This window comes from Schistocerca nitens, chromosome 8 (assembly GCF_023898315.1).
Source record: "Schistocerca nitens isolate TAMUIC-IGC-003100 chromosome 8, iqSchNite1.1, whole genome shotgun sequence".
NCBI lineage: Eukaryota > Metazoa > Arthropoda > Insecta > Orthoptera > Acrididae > Schistocerca > Schistocerca nitens.
Window position 1 is genome coordinate 298459636 of NC_064621.1, and position 25006 is coordinate 298484641.

Genomic DNA, 25006 nt, shown 5'->3' on the forward strand with positions numbered 1-25006 from the left:
CTGTAATGTGTTCGGAAATGTGAGATCAACTCCATTACGTCTTTAATCTCAAAATTTGATGAGTCATAAATATATTCAGACTTGGAATAGCTAACTTATGCTTTTTGTTTAATGACATCATATACCTCCACTTCCTTCAAGGTGCTAGTCTCACCGTCGTTGCTACAGTTCTTAGAAACTAATTAACACGAAAAAACTTTTCTGTACAGCCAGCTGACAAGACAGAAATGAGCGAGTGGGGCATGAACTGTGCAGTCCGATTGTGGAGCGGATGGAAGTGTAAGTTCTGCTTGTGGAAACAGGGCTTTAGAATGGCCTTTACAGAGTTAAAAAAATAATGAAGAGGAGAGAGAGATAAAATTCATCTGTAGCAGTTTTAACATTGCTTGAACACAGCTTTCTCATAGTTTTTACCTGTATCCACTTCTGTGTTTGTGGAACTTCAAGCAGGCTCCCATTTATTATGAGAGATTTTACATAAGGTAATTTTATTATTTTATCATTGCCGAAGGTGTCTACAGCATTTTTCGAAACCTGTATCATAGTCCAATTTAGATCTTCAGATTATTCTTAATAGTGTTAAGCTTGCAAAATTATGCCAGTAGCATTGCCAAGCAGGACGATGTCGATGACGACAAGATGTTCAATTAATCTTATTTTATTATGGTCCCGTCAATGTACTGAAAGCTACGGAAATGTAATCGAGTCTCCCTGAGAACACTAACGTAACGGAAAGGAATTTTTTCTGTCAGGCAGACGTCAAAAACGTTTGTAAATTACCATAATAGTCGTAAATCAGGTCTTTTTCCGTTTCACTTTGTTCCTAGCTGACGATTTTCTGTAGATTTGAATATCAAATGCACAGAGCTTTGAGAACTGCTTTCTTATGTTCTATTCTGGGAGATACAAAAATAGTTTTGACACAGCGTGAGACCGCTATAAGCATCGTCAGTCACTCAGTTAACAACAGACTGTTACTACGATACGGAAAATTTGAGTAACGTGCTATAAAATTAACACTTTTTTTTCTTCTTTCATGGTTGCTGTAGAACAGCCGAGATGTAGCAGCGGGCATTGTTGTGAGGTCTGCTAGGGAGAAAGAAACCATATACTGTTTCATCCGATAAAAAGACAGATAAGTGCGCACGAGCACATGTGTGCACAGCTGTGCGAGCAAAAAAAGAAAAAAAAGACTTATAAAAGGAAAAATGACGTTTATACAACACTGCGTACAAAGAGGGCTGTTTGAGGAAGTGAAACGGTTGAGTGTTTGTTGTAGCTGGTGATGTGGATTTTATGACACTTTCTGTAATCTACAGAAAATGGCAAGTGCTTTTCCAGACGTATCTCCAGCTAATGATCCACTCAAGGATGAAGATGGTTACGACGAGGTACTTCAGCTTGAGCCTCAAGATAAAAAACCTAACACCAAGAACCCGAAATCACGCTGGCGGACAGTAAACATCATGAGCAACATAAGTCATATTTTGATGCTGTTGTTCACAGTGTACGTGTTGATTTTAAGTTTTGGTGATTATTCATTTTTTTCGTGGCATCCAGCGTTAATGACACTCGGTGTGAGTATACAAAATCATGTACATTATTATCGTAGATATTAGGCAGTGTAGCGTAAGCTTTTGTTGCTAAGCGGTATAGCATGCAACACTTGCTTATCTTGTAGCGTCATTTTCATTCGTAGATAGGTGGAGAAATTCTGTGGTTTCTATGAAGAAGATTGTTTAATAATAATAATAATTTAGGTTTATGTATATCACAGTTACACACAGACAGATGTATCTTATTTCATCTGCTGTTCACCTGTCCGATCAGTAGTACTGTGCAAGTGTTACGTATCGCACCAATGTACTGCCAAGTAAACACATTGTAAGGACACCACCACGATAATATTACTCATACGTGTGCAGCTTGGAATTTGTGCATGGATTTACGTACTATACAGCGAAAATTACACGCTGGTGGTTGTATTTCGTCTGCTCGTCATAATATTTAAACAGTCTTGATGTGCGAAATAGAAGTTAGTGGATTTGCAGTTTTGACCTATCTATACCAGAAATTGCGTTTTTTAGTTGGTGGGGAGGGGGGGGGGAGGCACCTGTGTGTTTATGTTGGGACTGCTACTGTGAAGCAGTTTCCTCGTCAAGGTTATGTTTGTCTTTCCATGGGCCTGTACTTAGAATAAATAATAATTGTGTCATAACAGTTTTCGTTATAGAGATTTTCAAACCAACCCTACCATGCATATCTTTTATGGTATTTATGTTGTGCCCATGTACTCGTTTCGTAGTTTTAGACTATGCTACTCGTCGAGCAGATTAACTTGTTCAGTATTGTATTGCATGTAGCATGCAGCAAAAAATTAAAAAATACTAAAGAAATTTAGATAAAACACTTTTAAGATTTTTGGTTTGTCGTGTGCGCGTCACGTGAAGCAGTAAATTTCCCAATCAGGCACTGGTAATGATTATTGTGTGTAGGCTTAGCTAGTTGAAAACTTGAGCATATTTATCAAAACTTTAAAGCAGGCAACCAAACTTAACAACACACCTATCCTCCTCTGAAGTGTATCGTCAGTAACCGTGTTGGAGTAGTCTCTAAATAGTTCTTGAGAAATTTGGTACAGAGTAGAACTTTTATTTCTTATGTGGGAATTATACAAACTGTGAAATTTTATTTTAAGCGGATGGATTTTAATGAAGCTGCAGTGACAAGTTTCAATTTGCAAAATGGTTGGTGGTGCAAAAACAAAACAAAGAAAAAGTTAGGCTAATTTATTTCCACTAAGTACAGGTACCAGGGTTCTAGTCATGTGGAATACTGCGGGAAAAAATTGGCTGGGTAGATGACCATAACAAACATTATGGTATCTCGGAAATAATGTCAACCCTTTTCCACTGAAAACTCAAAACTTCACCTCTGTGTTGCCTTATGCAGTTTGATTATATTGACAAGTGAGTCAGAAGCAGCAGGAGGTATAGCAGTCAGTAACTAATGGATACTTCCAAGTGACTCCATCTTAGATAGAAACAACAGGATAATTTTGTCATTACTGTATTAAGAAATAAGTCACCAAGCTAACAACTGACCAGACTGAGTCAGTTTGAAGAGCAGTTGGTATGAAGAAAAACTACTGTCCAGATATATCAAATTTTGTAAGTTATGTTATCTGTATTGTAAAAGGAATTGATTGCAGTTTAAATGTATCCAAAAATTACTGGAGTGATGATTGCACCACATTTTATGACCTGTACATGAGTAAACTGTTTACATTGAAATTCAGAAACCTGCTGTATTATTTCTTCAGGATGTCTTAAGGTGCATAAGAGAGTCACATTTACATGCTCAGCAAATTACAATGGGAGACACTTAGCGTGGGTAGGACGTCAAACGGGCCAACTTGGAGCAGTAGTGTCACCACAGGACATTTTAATTTCTGCTGTCTATACTTTTACAAATAAATTCATAAAACTTTGTCACCATGACCAGGAAGGATTGAGGACTCACACTCATTGCAGTGGAAGTTCGAAAACGTAGCAAAGTACCTTCTTTTACATATGAAATTTCATCATTTTTTCACTTGTTACTGGCTGCATTTGTTGCTATAGTTACTTTTCTTCCTAAGTATGAGAGATTCTTCGATGAATTTTTCATAGCATACAAACAGTAGTTACAGGTGTATGAAACTTTAGAATTTTCCGAATCTATTAAAAAACTGTGGAAAAAATTGAGATAACTAACTATAAAACTTGAATTTTTTCTAAACATGAAGTTTAAAATGTAACAGTTCATTTATTTTTTCATAAATTAAATAACTTCTAGAGTTTCATACATCTGTAACTATGGTTTGTATGCTGTGCAAAAGTCATCGAAGAATCTCTCTTACTTAGGAAGAAAAGTGTAGCTATAGCAACAAATGCAGACAGTAGTAAGTGAAAAAATGATGAAATTTCACATGTAAAAAAATGTGTTTTGTTACGTTTTTGAGCATCTACTGCTATGAGTATGAATTCTGAATCCTTCCTGGTCATGCTGTTAAAGTTTTATGAATTTATTTGTAAAAGTATAGACAGTGAAAATTAAAATGTCCTGTGGTGCTTCTCCTGCTCCAAGTCGGCCCATTTGACGTCCTACCCCCCTTAAGATTTGTATACCAAGTGTAAGATTTTCTGTTTACATTCCAAGACAAGTCAAGAAACACTTCTATGGACATCTCATGCAACGCCATTATGGCGAGATTAGAAACACATTACATGGAAGCACATTAGTAGTAATTCATCATGTATGTGAAATAAATAAATAAATACTGTGCCAATTATACAATATTGCACCATTTATACTGTTTGTTTGTTTGTGTGTGTGTGTGTGTGTGTGTGTGTGTGTGTGTGTGTGTGTGTGTGTGTGTGTGTGTGTGTGTAAATAATTCTTCTTGTGTTACATCTGTCACTGTAATTGGGAATTAAATCTGTGAATGTAATTGGGAAAAGATTCAGTTAAACTGGTGCACTAAGTACCGCCTTCTACAACTGTACAGTATTTTGCAAACTGCAGATATAGTTACACACAACTTTGTAAGAACAGTTTCTTTCCTTTTATTGTATACTGAGAAATGGCGAGGGCAAAAATTGAATTCTGGTTTTTGCATAATAGTGCAAGAAAGCATCTACATCTGCATCCATACTCCTCAAACCATTGCAAGTTGCGTGGCAGAGGTTATGTCCCATTGTAGCAGTTATTGGGTTTCTTCATTTTCCATTCACATATCGAGTGCGAGAAGAATGACTACTCGAATGCATTTGTGTGTGCAGTAGTTATTCTAATCTTATCTTCACAAACATTATGTGAGCAATCTGTAGGGAGTTGTAGCATATTCCTAGAGTAATCATTTATAGCTGGCTCTTGAAACTTTGTTAATAGACTAATTCTGGATATAGTTTACGTCTGTCTTGAAGAGTCCTCCGGTTCAGTTCTTCAGTAACTGTATGACACACTCCCATGGATTAAACAAACCTGCGACCATTCATGCAGCCCTTCTCTGTATACTTTCAGTATCTCCCGTTAGGCCTATTTGATATGGGCCCCACACACTTGAGCAGTATTCTAAAATCAGTCACATGAGAGGTTTGTAAGAATTTCCTATATATAGCAGTTTTCCAGTATTCTGCCAATCAAATGAAGTCTACTGCCTGCTTTACCCAAGACTGAACCTATGTGATCATTCCGTTTCATATCCCTACAAAGTGTTACATGACGATAATTTCATGTGAAATCACCCAGTGGCTGTTGCCCTTACGTCACAGATTTTTCTGAAAATTTGGTGTAAGTGAGCATAATTAGTTAGGGTTAAAATATTTTTTCTGGAATTTTTTGACCAAAATTGTAATTAGGAGACCATTTTGAAATGTGGGCTCCTTCTACCAACTGGCAATGAGAAACGAAGTGCCTTGTAAGTTAACCACTATAACTTTTTTTATTTATGAATCAATTTTATTGAATTTGGTGTCATTGGAAAGTAAAAGAATAGAACTATAATATAAAAATTATTAAAGTGCTGTGTCTAAGCAACAGATGTTTGAAAATTTGTAATTAGGCTAATGTAATTTCTTACCAATTTTTTTTTTTTTTTTTTTTTTTGCAAATTTCAGGATTTTTTTTTTTTTTTTTCAGCAGAATCACAAGTTTCACCAACTGAATTTTTGATTCAAATAATTCCTACTGCCATTCTTTTCAACATAAAAAAATCAGAAGGGTGTTTGTTCTCTATTGTTAGATCTTATACTTTTTCAATAATGCTGTAATAATTAATTGCTTCAAATAGCTAATCAACAATACATGAAACAACAATGGAAAATTTAGTCTAGTAGCAACACTCGCATGCAACACAGGGTATGTGACTAATTAGAGAACAATTCTGCAACATACACAGTTGATTAAAAATCACAATGGCAAACAAATGTTCTTTAGGTTTTGTGTCAGCAGTTGTGTGTCAGAAGTAAAGTAGTAGCAGTGAAAAGCTTGATTTAATAGATATGTCAAGCCTGAATCAAGCTGATGCTGAATTATTGAGGCTAAGAAGCACCTGTGAAAATATTGAGAATGTTTTTTTTTCTCACAAAAGGCTCTGTTTGGTAACATTTGAAGACAGACAAAGAATTTGCTGTGACTCTTTTAAGAAGAATGGTAAAAAGACTGCTAAGAAATCTTTGAAACCTATTTCTTTACCCAAGGCAAGGAAATATAAAACCCTTGGACTTATCCCAGGTACCAAGCTGTGCATAACATGGTATAAGAACATTTTATCTCCTTTGGGGGATAACCTTCCAGAGATGGATGAATGTGGAGTTGAAGATCAAGAATATACATCAGATCTGTCTACAGCTCTTCAAAAACTTAATGAAAGTTGTGAATTACTTGAAATTTCACCATTTAAGGTTATCAAGAGAGCACAAGACATGCGTCCAGAATAGATTCGATCCAAGTCTCGTTGCTTAGCTTTAAAATTCCAGCAAACAGCATCAGAAGTGCTAAATGTTGCAGTGAAAAACGTGTCTGAAGAAACTGGCAGTGCTGAATGTACAGACTGTAATATTTTAATGCAAAAGCTTAAAGAGAAATTCATCAGAAATTCTGTTAAAGGAAAAATACAAATACATACCTTAGCACCAGCTGCACAGAGTAAAGAAAAAACCCAAATGTTTTTTAACACTACCGAATACATTGTAAATAATCGAGGGTATTGCTAAAAGATGGTGGTATTTTGTCAAAAGGGAGTTATAAAGTGGGGAACAGAACAGGTAAGGATGTGGAAAAAAGTGACCAGAATTTTTACTGTGAAGATGATATAAGTCGCATTTCTGCTAATAAAAAAGACTGTCTTTCAGAAAATGGCAAAATAGTGTATAAGACAAAAGACTAATTTTACATAATCTGAAAAATGTATACTTAGCTTTCAGAGAAGAATATCCTGAAGATAAAATTGGTTTTACTAAATTTTGTGAACTTGGGCCAGAAGAATGTGTGTTACTGTAAACATTCGTGGAATGCGTAACGTATGTGTATGCACGTATCTCCAAAACGTAAAACTGTTAATGCATGCTGCGCATGTGAAAGAATCGTACACTGAACTTCTACATAAACGTGTGTGTAATCTGGAAAACGAGGAGTGCATGCTGCATTGCTGTTCTCAGTGTCCTGACGAATATGAACTGCACAATTTTTTAATGGAGCTGGATTCCTTACAAGATTGTGAAAATGTTGTATTCAAACAATGGATGCAAACTGATCGACCTACACTGGAGACATTAATGAAGACGACCAATGAATTTGTTGAGTATTTAATGCAAAAACTTCAAAAAGTAACACATCATCATTATGTATCAAAATCTCGGAGTTACTACTATTAAGTCAAGCAAAGAAACCCTCCCTGATACTACATGCATCATAATAGTGGATTTTGCAGAGAACTAGGCGTACCTGTTTGCTTCAGGATGCTGCACAAGGATTTCACTGGCAGAACATTCAAGTCACCCTTCATCCTTTTGTGGTGTACTTTAAAACAGATAATTGCATTAAGTCAATGTTATTGTGTTGTACAAGTGACTGTTTGCAGCATGATACAAACACATTCTATGTTTTCCAGAAAACTGCTCTCACTTATGTATTGGAACAATTACCACACATCCAGCATGTTATGTACTTCAGTGATGGCAGTTCTGCACAATATAAAAACTTTAAGATCTTTTTGAATTTGTGCCATCACAAGCAAGATCATGGAGTAACTGCAGAATGGAATTTTTTGCCACTAGTCATGGCAAAAATGCATGTGATGGAGTTGGAGTACTATTGAACGATTAGCAACAAGAGCAAGTTTACAGCATCCATATGACAGTCACATTTTAAGTCCAAAAGATCTGTTTACATTTACCAAAACTCATGTTCCAGGAGTAGAAACCTTTTATGTTACAACAGGAGAGATAACAAAGTTCACAAATATGTTACAAGAACAATATGAGACTGGTTCTACCATCCTGGGACAAGAGTGAATCATTTTTTCAAACCACTGAATGAAAACAAGCTGCTGATAAAGCGTGTAGCATCATCTACTAAATTCATTGAAGTTCCTCTTGGAATTCAAAACACTGCCTCTAACACAATTAAAGAAGAAACATTTGTCGCAGCTATCTACGATAACCAGTGGTGGCTTGGAAAAATTCTAGAGATAAGTGAAGGACACAGAGATGCAAAGGTCAAGTTCACGAGTCCAAGTGGCCCTACCTCAAGTTATTCATGGCCAGTTCACACTGATGTTTGCTGGATACCTTATGAAAACATTTTAATGACTTTGCCTGCTCCTAGTGCCAGCACAAGTACTGGTCATTTATATACTTTTGAATCAGACATAATATTGTCCATTGAAAACTTGTTTTAAAGAATGAATGCTTTTTAGAATTTTATGAATGTGTTTTATGAGAACTGATCATCATTTGTGACCACTACGTAAGAGTCACAAAATGAAACATGTATATTATTATTTATGTTCTTTCTGTTTTAAATGATTAAACAGAACAAACACCCTTCTGATTTTTTTTATGTTGAAATGTATGACAATTGAAATTCTTTGAGGCAAAAAAATCATGAAATATGTATTAAAAAAATTGAAAAATGACTTTAATTACAGATTTGCATATATTTATATGCACAGTTGCAGCATTTTTATAGTTTAGTGATATAGTTGGTCCTTTTATCTTTCTAATGACACCAAATTGATTTATAAATAAGAGAGTTATAGTAGTTAAAAACTTTCAGCCTACCTTTCATACTGACGCCAGATGGAGAAAATGCTAGACATTTCCAAATGGCCTCCTGACTACAGTTTTGATGTAAAAATCTGAAAAAAAATATTTTATCACTTTCTATTTATGTACTTCCTTACACCTAATTTTCACAAATATCTATGACGTGATGGCAACGAGATTTCTTTATTTTGGGTGATTTTAAATGAAATGAGCCATGTAGATATTTGTACAAGTTGACTGATTCCAACAGTGACTCATTGCTATTGTAATCATAGGATACTGTTTTTTTCCTTTTATGAATTACAAAATTTTATATTTCTGAACACTTAAAGCAAGTTACCAGTCTTTGCACCATATTGAAATCTTATCAAGTTTGAATGAATATTTATACAGCTTCTTTCAGATAGTAGATAACGGCAGCATCTCATAAAGTCTGCGTTTGCTGTTAACATGGTCTGCAAAGTCATTAATATATAACATGAGCAGCAAGGGTCCCAACATATTTCCGTGGGGCACACCTGAAGTTACGTCTGCATCTGACGATGACTCTCCATCCGAGATAACATGCCGCGTCCTCCCTACCAAAAAGTTCTCAATCCAGTCACAAATTTACTTGATACCCCATATGATCGTACCTTTGACAATAAGCTTACATGTGGTACTGAGTGAAATGCTTTTTGGATATCAAGAAATACAGCATCTACCTGGTTGCCTTGTTCCAAAGCTTTCAGTATGTTATGTGAGAAAAGTGTGAGTTGGGTTTCATATGATCATTGTTTTTTATATCCGTGCTGGTTGGCTTTGAGGAGGTCATTCTGTTCAATATACCTCATTATGTTTGAGCTCAGAATATGTTCTAAGCTTCTACAACAAATCGATGTCAGTTACGCTAGACGGCAGTTTTGTGGATCACTTCTTCTACCCTTCTTGTAGATAGATGTGACCTGTGCCTTTTTCCAAGAACTGGGCACAGTTTTTTTGTTTGTAGGATCCACAATAGATTATAATTAGAAGAGGGGCTAACTCAGCCACAAATTCAGTATAGAACCTGATGGGGACTCATTGGTGTGTGGACCTTTGTTCAATTTTAACGAATTCAGCTGTTTCTTAACACCTCTGACAATAATTCCTATTTCATTAATTTTTTCAGTGGTACGAGGATTAAATTATGGCAGTTCTCCTGTGTTTTCCTTTGTAAAGGCACACTTCAAAATGGAATTAAGCATTTCAGCTTTTGCTTTGCTACGCTCATTTTCAGTTCCTTTCTCATTTGCTAGGAACTGAAAACTAACTTTGGTGCAGCTAACAGCCTTTACGTACAACCAGAATTTCTTTGGGTCTGTGAAAGATCACTTGACAATATTCTGCTTCAGTAGCCGCTGAAGGCATCATGCATTGCTGTCTTGACAGCCAAACACGTTTCATTCACCATCTCTTGATCAATAGCCCTATGCTTTGTTTTACATCTATTATACAGTAATCTCTGTTTCTTTAAAAGTTTCTTTACAGTGACCGTATACCATGGAGGTTCCTTTGCATTATTTTCCCCTACATGCTACTGCCCTATGCTGAATGGTTCAAGTTCCTCATTGAAATATGACTCAACAATTAGAAATTTCAGAGAAAATCTTCAGCAGTAAGACTGGGATGAGGTGTACAAGGAATCCGATGCTAATTTAAAATATAACTTATTTCATGATACACTTGTAAGAGAATTTGAAAACCGTTTCCCCAAGAAAATAGTTAAATCTAATTATAAGAAACCATGCAAAAACCTTGGCTTACTAAAGGAATAAAAATATCTTGTAACTACAAAAGGGAACTGTATGTAACAAGAAAGAGTAATGACCCAGAAACAGCCAAATATTATAAAAACTACTGTGCTACATTAAGAAAGGTTATTAAAAAGTCCAGAAGCATGTTCATCATGTCTGAGATTAATACCTCTGATAACAAAATCAAAACAATTTGGAATGTTATTACAAGGGAGACAGGGCAACCAAGAGTACAGGATGACAGCATCACCATCAAAGCGAATGGAAACTTGATAAACAACAAGCCGGAAGTCGAAAACATTTTGAATAATCATTTTCTAAATGTTGTAGAGAAAATAGGATCTAAATGTTCATTAGAAGAAGCAAGGCAGTTAATGGAAGAGGCCTTACCCACACCATTTGATACAATTGAAATTCCACCCACCTCTCCTTCTGAAATTAGGAAGATAATAAACTCTCTCAAGAATAAAAGTTCACACAGAATTGATGGCATTTCCAGCAGGTTAATAAAAGCTTGTTCCCAAGAAATAAGTGGGATTCTTAGCCACATATGTAATAGCTCTCTGAAACAGGTTATTTTCCCAGATAGACTGAAGTATGCCATTGTTAAACCACTGCATAAAAAAGGGGATACGCCTGATGCCAACAACTACCGCCCAATCTCTCTTCTGACTGCCTCATCCAAAATTCTTGAAAAAGTAATGTATTGTAGAGTAGCTTCACACCTTTGTAAAAATAAAGTTTTAAGAAAATGTCACTTTGGTTTCCAGAAGGGTTTTTCAACTGAAAATGCTATACAGTATATACTTTCACTAATGAAATATTAAATGCTCTGAGTAACCGGAAGTCACCCGTTGGGATTTTTTTGTGATCTATCAAAGGCTTTTGATTGTGTAAATCATGGAATACTTCTAGATAAGCTCAAGTACTGTGGTATGAATGGGACAGTGCTCAAATGGTTTAAATCATACTTAACTGGAAGAGTGCGGAAAGTTGAAATAAGCAGTTCACATAATATGCAAAAAAACTGGTGAGTTCTCAAACTGGGGATAAATCAAGAATGGGGTGCTGCAAGGTTTGGTCTTGGGCCCTCTGCTGTCCTTCATATATATTAATGACTTGTCATTCTATATTCATGAAGATGCAAAGCTGGTACTTTTTGCCAATGATACAAGTGTAGCTATCACACCCAAGAGAAAAGAATTAACTGGTGAAATTGTAAATGATGTTTTTCAGAAAACCATTAAGTGGTTCTCTGCAAATGGCCTCTCATTAAACTGTGACAAAACACAGTATAAACAGTTCCACACAGTAAATGAAATGACACCATTAATAAATATAGACTTCAATCAGAAATCGGTAGCTAAGGTAGAATATTCAAAATTTCTAGGTGTATGCATTGATGGGGGGTTGAACTGGAAAAAACACACTGAGGATCTGCTGAAACGTTTGAGTTCAGCTACTCATGCTATTAGGGTCATTGCAAATTTTGGCGATATACATCTGAGTAAATTAGCTTACCAGGCCTATTTTCATTCTCTGCTTTCGTATGGCATCATATTCTGGGGTAATTCATCATTGAGCAAAAGAGTGTTCATTGCACAAAAGTGTGTAATCAGAATAATTGCTGGAGCTCATCCAAGATCATCGTGCAGACACTTATTTAAAGAGCTAGAAATCGTCACTGTAGCCTCACAATATATATATTCTCTTATGAAATTTGTTATTAACAATCCGAACAAATTCAAAAGTAATAGCAGTGTACATGGCTACAACACTAGGAGAAAGGATGATCTTCACTACTCAAGGTTAAATCTAACTTTGGCTCAAAAGGGGGTAAATTATGCTGCCACAAAAGTCTTTGGTCACTTACCTAATAGCGTCAAAAGTCTGAAGGATAGCCATATAGCATTTAAAAGCAAATTAAAAGAATTTCTTAATGGCAACTCCTTCTACTCATTAGATGAATTTTTGGATATAGTAAGTGGGTAAGATAGCCATATAGCATTTAAAAGGAAATTAAAAGAATTTCTTAATGGCAACTCCTTCTACTCATTAGATGAATTTTTGGATATAGTAAGTGGGTAAGCCCCCCCCCCACCCCACCCCCCACCCCCCCCCCCCCAAAAAAAAAAAAAGAAAAAGAAAAGTGTGTCCTGTAATATTTTGTGTAATGTAATATCTTGTATAGACACCTTTTATCAACCTGACACGTTCCACATCATTAAGAAGTGTCGTATTTGTTGCGTCGGCAGACTTGCCAACACTACGCACACTAATTGAAAGAGGCGGCCAAGATGCACGCGCTAACTCACGAAGGATGGAGTGAGGTCTGAAACTGGAGACTTAATGAATGCTATAAAGAAAATACGTAGCTCCTTTGGTACTTATCTTTTAATCCATCCTTTGTATACATCGTTCTTGATGAGACATCTGGAGATTGTGGCGATACAAGTGAGACTCTTTTGATACAAGCTATCTAAGGCTAATGGCGCCTTGCTAGGTCGTAGACATGAACTTAGCTGAAGGCTATTCTGTCTCTCGGCAAATGAGAGCAAAGGCTTCGTCCGTATAGTCGCTAGCAACGTCGTCGTACAACTGGGGCGAGTTCTCGTACTTCTCGCGAGACCTGCCGTGTGGTGGCGCTCGGTCTGTGATCACACAGTGGCGACATGCGGGGCCGACATGTACTAATGGACCGCGGCCGATTTAAGCTACCACCTAGCAAGTGTGGTGTCTGGCTGTGACACCACAGTATTCATGATCTATGGAACAAGTACTAATGTAATCTAATATGACACTATTTACTTTTATCTAGTTTACTGAACATATATATCTTTTTGCTTGTTTAGTAGTTTTTTGTACTTTTGTAATCATGTTGTCACTGCCGCGTCATGGTCACTGATACCCGTTTTGATGTGTACATCCTGAAAGAGGTCTGATATATTTGTTGCCATTAGATCCAATATATTACCATCATGAGTGGGTTTCCCAACTATCTGTTTGAGGTTGTTTTCAGAGAAGACATTTGGTAAAGTTTCACACCCATCACTAACGAAACTGTAATGTTCCCAATTAATTGTTGGATGGCCCAGTGACAAGCATCATTTCTTCCAATGTGCACCACAATCTGCAGCTGGTTGCAACTTGTTCCCTAAATGGCTGCTGAAATAGCCACTTCAGTGTTTTGAATTAGTCCCCCAGACATACACACTGGGTGCACCTCATGTTGTTTCCTATTCCTTGCTGCCATTTCCCTAAGGGGTACCATCATTTGCTGTACGTTTGAATGGCAGACGATTAATAAACCTCTACCCTTTTGCACTTGCCTCCTCCTGACACCAGACAAAACAGGTTTCCCCATAAAGGTGAAATGAGCCCCAGTGGTTCAGTTTCAGTGAAAGACAGCACCGCAGACTTGTTGATTAGGGGGATCGGCACAACACCCAGAGTCCTCCCTGGTTCCTGTCTACCCTGTACAACCACCCGCAGACAGGTGGATGAGCAATGACAGAGAGGACAGCACTTGAGAGGTACCTGTGGTACAGGTATCACAGGTACATAACTCACAGGAGCTCTTCCAACACACAGATTCGCAGCAACTGCCAATCGTTTGACAGTAGTCAGGGCAATTTTCAGCTGCTTACCAATGTCAACCAACTCATCCCCTGTATGAGAACAGCATTCACAGTGGGGCTGCATTGTGGCTTTCACAATGTATTATAAGGCAGTGAACACTTAACTTTACATTAAATAATTTTAGCATAGCCTGCTGATTATCTTTTAATCTGTTGATTCAAAAAATTCCCTGTAAGAATTGGAGCAAATCACAAGTATATGTACAGTAGGGAAATTACCTTTCAGGGATTAACTATATTAAAAAAATTGGTACCATGTAATATTTGTAGATTTTCTCACCTTGAAGACAGAACTGAAAGAATATGAGTGGGTACAATCACAAAGCTGCCTGTACCTACTGTTTGAGAGCTGATGGAATTCTGCAGGTTCTGTCTCCTGTTTTCTATCTGTTAGACTAGTCAATCCCATTGCACTGCTTTCTCTCTCTGTCTTAGCCAACCATTCAAACCATTCTTTAAAAAAGAGTACAGCATTGTTGCCTATGTGTACTAGAAAAATTAAAAGGTTTGGATATAACTTCTCACATAACTTTTTCCCTGTATTTTTTTCTCAGCAAATTCCAAATTGAAATTTTCCCATTTTATCAGCTGAGTGTCATTTTCATCTAGAAACAATACACTTCACCTGAAGATGAAGATGGAGTAGAAAACATTGAAGTGCTGCTTCAGGAAGACACTCCCACTAAACTGATCTGAAAATTATTTACAGAATGTATTATTTCCATTCTTTTACTGGTTGCTCCACTGTATTTTACAACTGTCTTTTAGTGATGCTTATGAGTTTTATAAAATGTATCAATACTTAATAAAAATTAAGAAAGTGAGAGAATGAAAACTATTTGCTACTATGATTTTCTATCTAATTTTATGCAAAATTTTTATAGATATCTAATAATTTCCAAATGTAAGCAGATAACTTTGACAATGTAAAACTATTTGATAAAAAATTTGCCCATCTACATCGATATGAATCAAATGGTGGAATTAGTAGTAGTAGTAGTAGCAGTAGTAGTAATTTATTCATCCAGTCATCAAGTTTACAATGGTATAAAATCTGTCAGCTTAATACATAATTCATGCTGTATGTAAATATACACATGTCTTTAATGAGCAGAGGACAGGTGGTCAGCTGTGGCCTTGAAGGGCTGAAGGAACCATCTGACATTTGCCTGAAGTGATTAGAAAGACAACATTAAACCTCAAGCAAGATGGCTGCACAGAGCATGAGCTTCCTTCCTTGTGAGTCCAGGGTCAGTGTTTTAACAAATGCACTGCTTCAGTTGTTTATATCTAACACACAGTGCTCTTATATTTGTGCATACTTAGAACAAATTAGCATAATAATGTGATTAATAACTCTGTTCATATAGAATCTACACTGCACACATCACACACACTTGCAGATGATTTCAGGACCATGAACATATTATGTCTACAGTCTTCCCTTCTGCCTGTCTGAAAAATCAGTCAGTGTCCCCCTCATGATGAAAGAGATGTTGAACTCAGAAAAATGATGACATGTTGGTATTGGTTTTGTAAAACCTTGTCACCAGTTTGGTGAACCCTTGTTGGCAGTTTTGTGAAGGCCTCGTTGCTACAGCTGTGGAGGCCGAATTGCCACTGTTGTTACAGTAGGCAGAGTTTGTGAGTTCATGAAATGGCTTCCGGTGCAGTACACTGCTAAGAAAATTTCCCCCTGCCACTATTACACAGCTATGCCCCAGGGTCAGGTAACGGGACAGGAGAACGAAATTTCTACAACACCTCAACAAATTAGTAACAAAGTTACGCAAGTGAGTTAAAACCATTTACTTATCTTTGTGACTTATTGAATAATGAAGTCTGCAACACTGCATGTAATATTACACAAAAAAGGCCCTCAATGGCTAAATGCAAATAATCGTAGGTAAACATTACAGTACATAGCAAATGCAATTTACAACTGTCTGTTCACTTCTAAGAGTTCACAAAATGACGTTCTCTGTCTAAGTCATCCTTGGACAATGCTCTGTAACCAAGGGGGTGAGAGCTGCTGCTCTCTCTTCCTAGTAAGCTTCTGTCCATTGTCATCCGGTCATTGGTAGATTGTAATTGGCCACCAATTGGCTGAGGCAAAGTTGATATCTTCATCCTCAGTGCCGCCCACGGTGCTGGTGGTACTTGCACAAGTGGCGAGTCTCTATGGCACTGGCACCACCTTGCGTCTTTGCTCCAGTGGTGTTTTTGCTCTGGCTGTGTCCTGTTCAAACAATACAGCACCATCATCATGTACAGCCGAGCACAATACTGACAGTGGGGGTAGGCGTGATGTTGAACCAGTGTGGAGCAGTGACCATTGCTGTAGCCAATGCCGAGTTGCTGCTCACACCCTGTCATTTGTGTTGAGACTCCGAGGGAACACCGGCCGAAAAACGACACAGAGGGTGTGTCCCAGCACCCGTCGGCAGAGCATTTTCTTGATGATGGAAATCCTCAACGGCATCTCTTTGACAGGAGGCCCCATGGTAGGCCTCAGTGTGGGGTTGACCCAGCTGTTGTTGTGTGTCAGGTGCTAGCGGACATCCGCTAGTGGACAGGTGCGATGTCGGATCGATGTCCATTGGCTAGAGATCTGCAAAGAGCACTCCGTGGCGCTCGGATTGCATCGACTGGGAAGGCCTGGAATCTGTGAACATACAAGAAGCGGCAGACTTTGCAAGCTACAAGGGCAAATTTAATTTAGGTGCCGCTTCTGCAATCCATCAGGACCTCGAATGTGAAACATACACAAAATAATTGACTGAGTGATGATGCCACACTTCCATGATTTGTTTCTCCCATAGATTCTGTAAAACACAGGATGGCTAATCCGATATGTTGGCTGACTGGAGTCTGTAGATGCCAACCACAGCGAGCGATGGAACACATGGAAGAGCATATGGTGGCATCAGCCAGGTAGCACCTTTGCGGGCGAAGGGCCATTGCGGGGTTCGAAGTGATAAGTAGACAAGAAGCGAAGTAAGGCTTTTTTGTGTGGATGATGCAAGTGAAGTTTGTCCATTTGCTATTTGAACCTGTGAACAAAATTTTCAGTGTCACCATTCAATTGTGGGTGGAATGGTGTTGAGGTGAGATGGTGCAAGCCATTTACTGTACAGAAATCTTCAAATTATGCAGAGACAAATTGAGGTCCTTTCTCCGTGACGAGCCGTTTAGACAGACCTTCAATGCAGAATGCTCGATCTATTTCATTGTCAGTGTACCCATTTCTCTTGAAAGCCGTTTGCAAATGGGTACACTGACAACAAAATAGATCGAGCACTCCACCCTAGAAGAAAAGTGTCCGAAAATACACGATGACAACAACAACCGTCGGCTGGAAAAGTTTTTCTTCCATTTATTCATAACATCACGGACCGTATTGGGAAACTTTTGGCCAAGTTTCAAGTGGAGACAATCTTTTGACCTAAGATCGGTGAAAGATGCACGACACCCCTTAGCTACCCCAGGTGTGTATAAAATTCCATGTAGCTGTGGCATGGTTTATATTGGTACAACTAAAAGGAGTGTTAATACCTGCATATCGGAACATAAAAGGAACTGTAGATTGGGACAAATTGACAAATCAGCTGTAGCGGAACATGTTTTCAAAGACGGTGATCACAAAATAAAATTTAGTGAGACAAACGTGATAGCTAGGACCTCACATTATTATACCCGCATGTATTGAGAAGCTATAGAGATCTACAAGCACGAAAATAATTTTAATAAAAAAGAAGAAGGATTAAAACTAGACAAGATATGGCAGTCGACATTGTACAAACGAAGCGACAATTGATTACCTGTAATCAAGAGAGAAGGCACTAGCCAGAGATAGTTTTAAAGTCGAAAGCACGTGGTGAGTGGTGGCGCCATCTAAGTGCTCTATATAAGCGGGACCTCCAGCACCTAGCAGCCAGTTGCCGACTCATTTAAGAAGATGTTGCCCGCAGTAGGCAACGAAATGTCAGGAAGGAGAAGAAGTTTTACATATGGACCATGATAATTCAGCTCGGAAGTTTTAATTAATGAATCATATAAACTTCGCAGTACATAGCAAATGCAATTTACAACTGTCTAGTCACTTCTAAGAGATCACTAAAGAACTTTCCCTGTCTCAGTCAGGTCTGGTTGATGATCTGTAACCTACTGAGCAAGAGCTGCTCTTCTCTCTTCTGAGTAGGTTTCTGTCTGTTGTCATCCGGTCATTGGCAGATTGTAGTTGACTGACAGTTGGCCAAGGTGAAGTGAACAGCTTCATCCTCAGCACTGCCCGTGAATTACAATACAGCTGTTGTTTCAAATTTCGTTATTGAATTATGTGTAGATATACTTAACAGTACTGGAATATTTGAGAAATCCAAACTGTGATTTTGACAATAAATAATTTGTGGTCAGATGGCTAAGACTTTCTATATTATCTTCTCTCAAAATTTTAAGGATGCTGGTAAAAATGAAATTGGTTGGAAATTTGGCCCTATTTATCTCCTTTCATGTATTGAAGCTTAACTTCAGCATATTTCAGTCAGTTGAGAGATGTTCCAGTGGTAACTGATTGGTTAAGCATGTAACTTAATAGGTTTCTAAACTCTGAAGAACAATCTTTAACTAACTTCATTGATAATATTATTAAAAGACTACATTGCTGCATTCTTTTTTTATGCGTATCTGTGGCTCAGCATCTTTGCTATATGGGGAGTAGTGATCTATACTTTTCATAATATTGTCATTATTCTATTCTGAATTTTCCTTTGTTTGATTTTAGCTTTGTTGATATTTTATCATAACCACTAAAGTTTTTTGATTTTAAAGATTTTACAGTGGACAGTACTTCTGTTTTTGTAGTGAGGATCATATTCATATTACTGAAGTTATTTGTGAAGATGGTCTGAGGTATTCAGTGACAGCGTCTGTTGAACCTGAGAACCAAATCTTTTCAGTGACAGTTATGAAATACTTTAAAACGTTTTGAAACACTGCATGCATCTGTTACCTGTGTATTATTTACTCTCAGTGCTATATGTTCCTCTTCATGTCATGTTTTATACAAGCCTCCTCCTTCACTATATCCCATATTATCTTTATTTTGTTATCTGATGTGATTGTCTCTTTCTGGTAATGCATTTGCTTCGATGTCCGTATTACTATCTTTAATATTTTGTAGTATGTCTTGTAATAGGCTGTAGCATCAACATCATAGTTGTTTGTGACTGGCAGATACAGTTTCCTTTTTGTTTTACATGGTACCATTATTTCTGGATTAATCTATGGCTTTTTTGTAGACTTTGGTTTATCTGGGTTAGTTTATGTGGGAGGGGGGTAAGAATGTTGTTAATAAAAGTGTTGGATTCATCATTCACGCTGTGAGCACAGTATACATCACTTCTGTTGCCACAATAATCAAATTTGGCTTGACTACCCTCTTGAATTCAGATTTAGTAGAAGAATGCTGAAGATTAGATGGGTAGACCATGTAACCAATGACGAGGTACTGAATAGAACTGGAAACAAAAGAAATTTCGGGCATAACTTGACTAAAAGAGAGGATCAGTTGATAAGACGTTCTGTAACATCAAGGGAGTGCCAATTTGGGCTGGTGGGAAGTAAGGAAGGAAAAAATTGTAGAGGGAGACAGACAGATGGATGCAGTAAGCAAGTTGAAAAAGCTTGCAGTAATTTTTCGGACATGAAGAGGCTTGCACTGGATGGAGTAGCATGGAGAGCTGCAGCAAATATTCTTCATACTGAAGACTACAATAGATATTATATCCTGTTCAGTATTAACTTCAAAAAAATCTACATGTCATGCTCTGAGAGTCCATTGTCTGTTTGTTTTATAGCATAATTTTGTTCATTAGACCTCCCTATTAAGATATCATCAATGGCTGTTTGTGAGCAGTTAGCTACCCTAGTTGGGAAGTTTACGCCACGAGCTTAGTCGAATGATAGTGTTACTGACTGCAGTACATGCTTATTGGGAAAGTACTTACGAAAATCTGCATTAAAATCATCATCATCGACTATGTCTCGTTTTTTTGCCCCTGTTAAGAAGGCCAGTGAAGCTTTCGAGTTGATTTATGAAGAGATTAAAGTGATTCCATCAGTTCCATCTCCTGAATGGAAATAAGGTTTTTGAGAACTTACTGAAGCTGCACTCACCCTCGAAATTGATTTGAACACCACTGTGGCATACTAGGCATGGTGTTGTTAGAATTGATTGCCCTTGCCATTCTCTGACCTTTCAACTACACAAGCAGTTAGTTTAGAAGAGGAAATAAAAATTGTAGAACAGACTGGGAATTGAACTGCTGAATGTTCACACTTGTAGTTTGACGCTGAGCGACAGGAAAAGAGCTGTACAGGAAAATAGCTGTGTGTATTTATATAGAGTAAAATGAATAATTCACTTATATATATATATATATATATATATATATATATATATATATATATATATATATATATATATATATATATATATAACAGAGGGAAACATTCCACGTGGAAAAAATATATCTAAAAAGAAAGATGATGAGACTTACCAAACAAAAGCGCTGGCAGGTCGATAGACACACAAACAAACACAAATATACACACAAAATACTAGCTTTCGCAACCAACGGTTGCTTCGTCAGGAAAGAGGGAAGGAGAGGGAAAGATGAAAGGATGTGGGTTTTAAGGGAGAGGGTAAGGAGTCATTCCAATCCCGGGAGCGGAAAGACTTACCTTAGGGGGAAAAAAGGACAGGTATACACTCGCACACACACACATATCCATCCACACATACAGACACAAGCAGACATATGTCTGCTTTTCTATGGACATGTAATATCCATCGTATTGTAGTAGACAAGAAATGAAACACAAAAATTGTTGACCAGACACTCAGACAGCAGCAGTTCGACATCCAATTTAAAGTTGAGATAACCTTGTTAGACCCACAGGTGACAGGCTTTGAAGTAAGAGCGTAGCTTGTATCATCACCAATGGTGAGTTTCATCTATGTTGAAATTTCATTTTTTAAGGGCACTGGAAAAATTATTGAACATAATTGTCTATAGGTGCAGTCTTATTACTTTAACGCAACTTTATAGGAGAGAGATTTTTAAGACAGAGATTTAGGAACCAGGTTTGAAATTGTAAGACATTTTCAGGGGCAGATGTGGACTCTGATCACAACCTGTTGGTTATAAACTGTAGATTAAAACTTAAGAAACCGCAAAAAGGTGGGAATTTAAGGATATGGGACCTGGATAAAATGAAAGTACCACAGGTTGTAGAGAGCTTCAGAGAGAGCATTAGAGAACGATTGACAAGAACAGGGGAAAGAAATACAGTAGAAGAAGAATGGGTAGCTTTGAGAGATGAAATAGTTAAGGCAGCAGAGGATCAAGTAGGTAAAAAGACAAGGAATCATAGAAATCCTTGGGTAACAGGAGAGGTATTGAATTTAACTGGTGAAAGGAGGAAATATAAAAATGCAGTAAATGAAGCAGGCAAAAAGGAATACAAACATCTCAAATATGAGATTGACAGGAAGTGCAAAATGGCTAAGCAGACATGGCTAGAGGACAAGTGTAAGGATGTAGAGGCTTATCTCACTAGGGGTAAGATAGATACTGCCTACAAGAAAATTAAAGAGACCTTTGGAGAAAAGAGAACCACTTGTATGAATATCAAGAACTGAGATGGAAAACCAGTTCTAAGCAAAGAAGAGAAGGCAGAAAGGTGGAAGTAGTATATAGATGGTCTATACAAGGGCAAAGTACTTGAGGGCAGTATTATGGAAATGGAAGAGGACGTAGATGAAGATGAGTTATGATACTGCGTGAAGAGTTTGACAGAACACAGAAAGTCCTAAGTCAAAACAAGGTCGCAGGAGTAGACAACGTTCCATTAGAGCTACTGACAGCCTTGGGAGAGCCAGTCCTGACAAAACTCTACCATCTGGTGAGCAGGATGTACGAGACAGGCGAAATACCATCAGACTTCAAGAAGAATATAATAATTCCAATCCCAAAGAAAGCAGATGTTGGCTGGTGTGAAAATTACTGGACTATCAGTTTAAAAAGTCGTGGATGCAAAATAATAACACGAATTCTTTACAGACAAATGGAAAAACTGGTAGAAGCTGACCTTGGGGAGAATCAGTTTGGATTCCGTAGAATTGTTGGAACACGTGAGGCAATACTGACCCTACGAATTATTTTAGAAGATAGGTTAAGGAAAAGCAATCCTACATTTGTAGACTTAGAGAAAGCTTTCGACAATGTTATCTGGAATACTCTTTCAAATTCTGAAGGTGACAGAGGTCAAATACAGGGAGCGAAAGACTATTTACAAATTGTACAGAAACCAGATGGCAGTTATAAGAGTCGAGGGGTATGAAAGGGAAGCAGTGGTTGGGAAGGGAGTGAGACAGGGATGTAGGTTATCCCTGATGTTATTCAATCTGTATATTGAGCAAGCAGTAAAGGAAACAACAGAAACATTTGGAGTAGGAATTAAAATCCATGCAGAAGAAATAAAAACTTTAAGGTTTGCCGATGACACTGTAATTCTGTCAGGAACAGCAAAGGACTTTGAAAAGGAGTTCAGAATGGAAAGTGTCTTGAAAGGAGGATATAGGATGAACAGCAACAAAAGCAAAACAAGGATAATGGAATTTAGTCTAATTAAATCGGATGATGCTGAAGGAATTATATTAGGAAATGAGACACTTAAAGTAGTAAATTAGTTTTGCTATTTGGGAATTAAAATAACTGATGATGGTCAAAGTAGAGAGGATATAAAATGTAGACTGCCAATGGCAAGGAAAGCGTTTCTGAAGAAAAGAAATTTGTTTACATCGAGAATAGATTTAAGTGTCAGGAAGTCTTTTCAGAAAGTATTTGTATGGAATGTAGCCATGTATGGAAGTGAAACATGGATGATAAATAGTTTAGACAAGAAGAGAATAGAAGTTTTCGAAATGTGGTGCTACAGGAGAATGCTGAAGATTAGATGGGTAGATCACGTAACCAATGAGGAAGTACTGAATAGAATTGGGGAGAAGAGGAATTTGAGGCACAACTTGACTAGAAAAAGCGATCAGTTGGTGTGAAATGTTCTGAGGCATTGAGGGATCACCAATTTAGTATTGGAGGGCAGCATGGAGGGTAGAAATCATATGGGGAGACCAAGAGATGAATACACCAAGCAGAAGACCACAGCAACAACAACAACAACTACTTTATTAAAAAATAAATAAAAAAAGAAAAAACAGTAAATTTTGTGAAAAGCTATACATTCCTGTTTCAGGTCTTCAGCATTCATTTACATTTGTATTTTGTTCATTCATGAATACATTATTTAAAAAAAATTAGGAAATTTGTTTAGAAATAACACTTCTTAAAGGTCAAACAATGGAAACTCCAGGTAGGAATGTGAACAAAGTAGGAAAAGATAGATTGCTACATACCATAATGATTATACAAATGATTTGATGTTAAGGCTTTTATCTATCCAACCATTTCTAATGTGAGGGCTTGGTTAAGACTAGCAATTCATAATGATTATCTGGCTCTATAGGGGAGGGCACTCTTAGAGGTGCTTCCTCTTTTTTCCCATTGTTACAGTAACAGTATTTAAATTTATATTTCAGCTTTAATGAACAGATTTTACTTGGCCTGTTACTTGTACAATAAGCACATTAGACATACATCGTTGTCATCATTTTTCACTTGTATTAACATTTATAAATTGTTGTTAACAGTCACTGCTCTTCATGGGTGAGGCAGTTTTGGCGATTTCAACTGGGAACTGGCTGACTTCAAGACTGAACAGGAGAAACCGCGTAACAGCTCATTGGGTATTGCAGGCCATAGCTGCTGCCTGTATTTTTGCAGGATTTTTGATAATATTTATTAATAAAAACAGAAAAGGAAAATTACACTTTCAATCTCTTCATGGAATAGTGGGTCTAGTTTCTGTGATATTTGTTGGAATAACCAGCAGTGGAGGCGTTGCCGCATTGTATACAACGCGCTTGAAAGACATAATTAAACCAGCTAAAGTTAAATTTGCACACAATGTTTTTGGCATTATTACATTTGCCATTGGAATAGCATCAACGATACTTGGTATTTATTCAGGATGGTTCACAAGACATTCAAATACATTAATGCAGATAGTTTCTGTAATAGTTGTTACACTAGCAAGCATTTTTGCTGTGATAAATGCTTTTAAATCTGCATATTCCAGATTTGTTAACATGGTACATGGTCATTAAATTGATGCACTATGGTTAAATTGTGCATTTATGGTGAGAGATCATTTTGAGTTGTATACATTGAAACTATATGGTTTTTCAGTAGAATGTTAACAAGTATTGTACAATAATCACTTTTTTTGTGATGTGTATTTGTTGCATACTAAGAAACAAGATCTATTGTTTCAAAGCATTTGTTGAAATAACTTTTTTCAGCAGGAAGTTAAGACCAAGTATTGACCAAAAACAGTGTATGTTAAATATGTATACTGAAAATTAGTAAATAAGATCTATCCCCTCAAATCATTTTGTGGTACTGTTGGGGCATGGATTGGTTCAGATAATTGCTACCCTAATTATTTATCTCGCATATAATAGGACTGACAATAATGCTCAATATTTGTTCGAGAAAACTGCTACTTCATTTTTCCATTGCTGAATACATTGCAGTGTGCAACAAATGTGCTGAGAAGTAAGGTAAAACTTGTTAACGATGTAGTCCATTTTAGGAGTTTA

The 25006-nt window shown here is 37.2% G+C and overlaps 1 protein-coding gene and 1 long non-coding RNA gene across 7 annotated transcripts in view; one reads left to right on the forward strand and one right to left on the reverse strand.

Moving 5' to 3' along the window:
* Positions 1 to 878, reverse strand: part of LOC126198751 (uncharacterized) — a 105276-nt gene extending 104398 nt beyond the window's left edge. Inside the window, exon 1 of the long non-coding RNA XR_007540098.1 lies at positions 781 to 878. This is a non-coding gene — a long non-coding RNA (uncharacterized LOC126198751). The remainder of the gene's footprint in view (positions 1 to 780) is intronic.
* Positions 280 to 24683, forward strand: LOC126198750 (transmembrane reductase CYB561D2-like). Of its 6 annotated transcripts, none has more exons than XM_049935303.1 (3): positions 280 to 482; positions 15338 to 15473; positions 23996 to 24683. In XM_049935303.1, exons 2-3 carry the CDS (start codon positions 15432 to 15434, stop codon positions 24509 to 24511), a joined length of 558 nt encoding a protein of 185 aa, XP_049791260.1. In that variant the 5' UTR covers positions 280 to 482; positions 15338 to 15431; the 3' UTR covers positions 24512 to 24683. The 6 variants fall into 6 exon arrangements, with proteins under 6 accessions (XP_049791260.1, XP_049791257.1, XP_049791261.1 ...); XM_049935304.1 differs by lacking the exon at positions 280 to 482 and adding an exon at positions 1695 to 1884; XM_049935301.1 differs by lacking the exon at positions 280 to 482 and adding an exon at positions 3154 to 3170.
* The last annotated feature ends 323 nt before the right edge of the window (positions 24684 to 25006 follow it).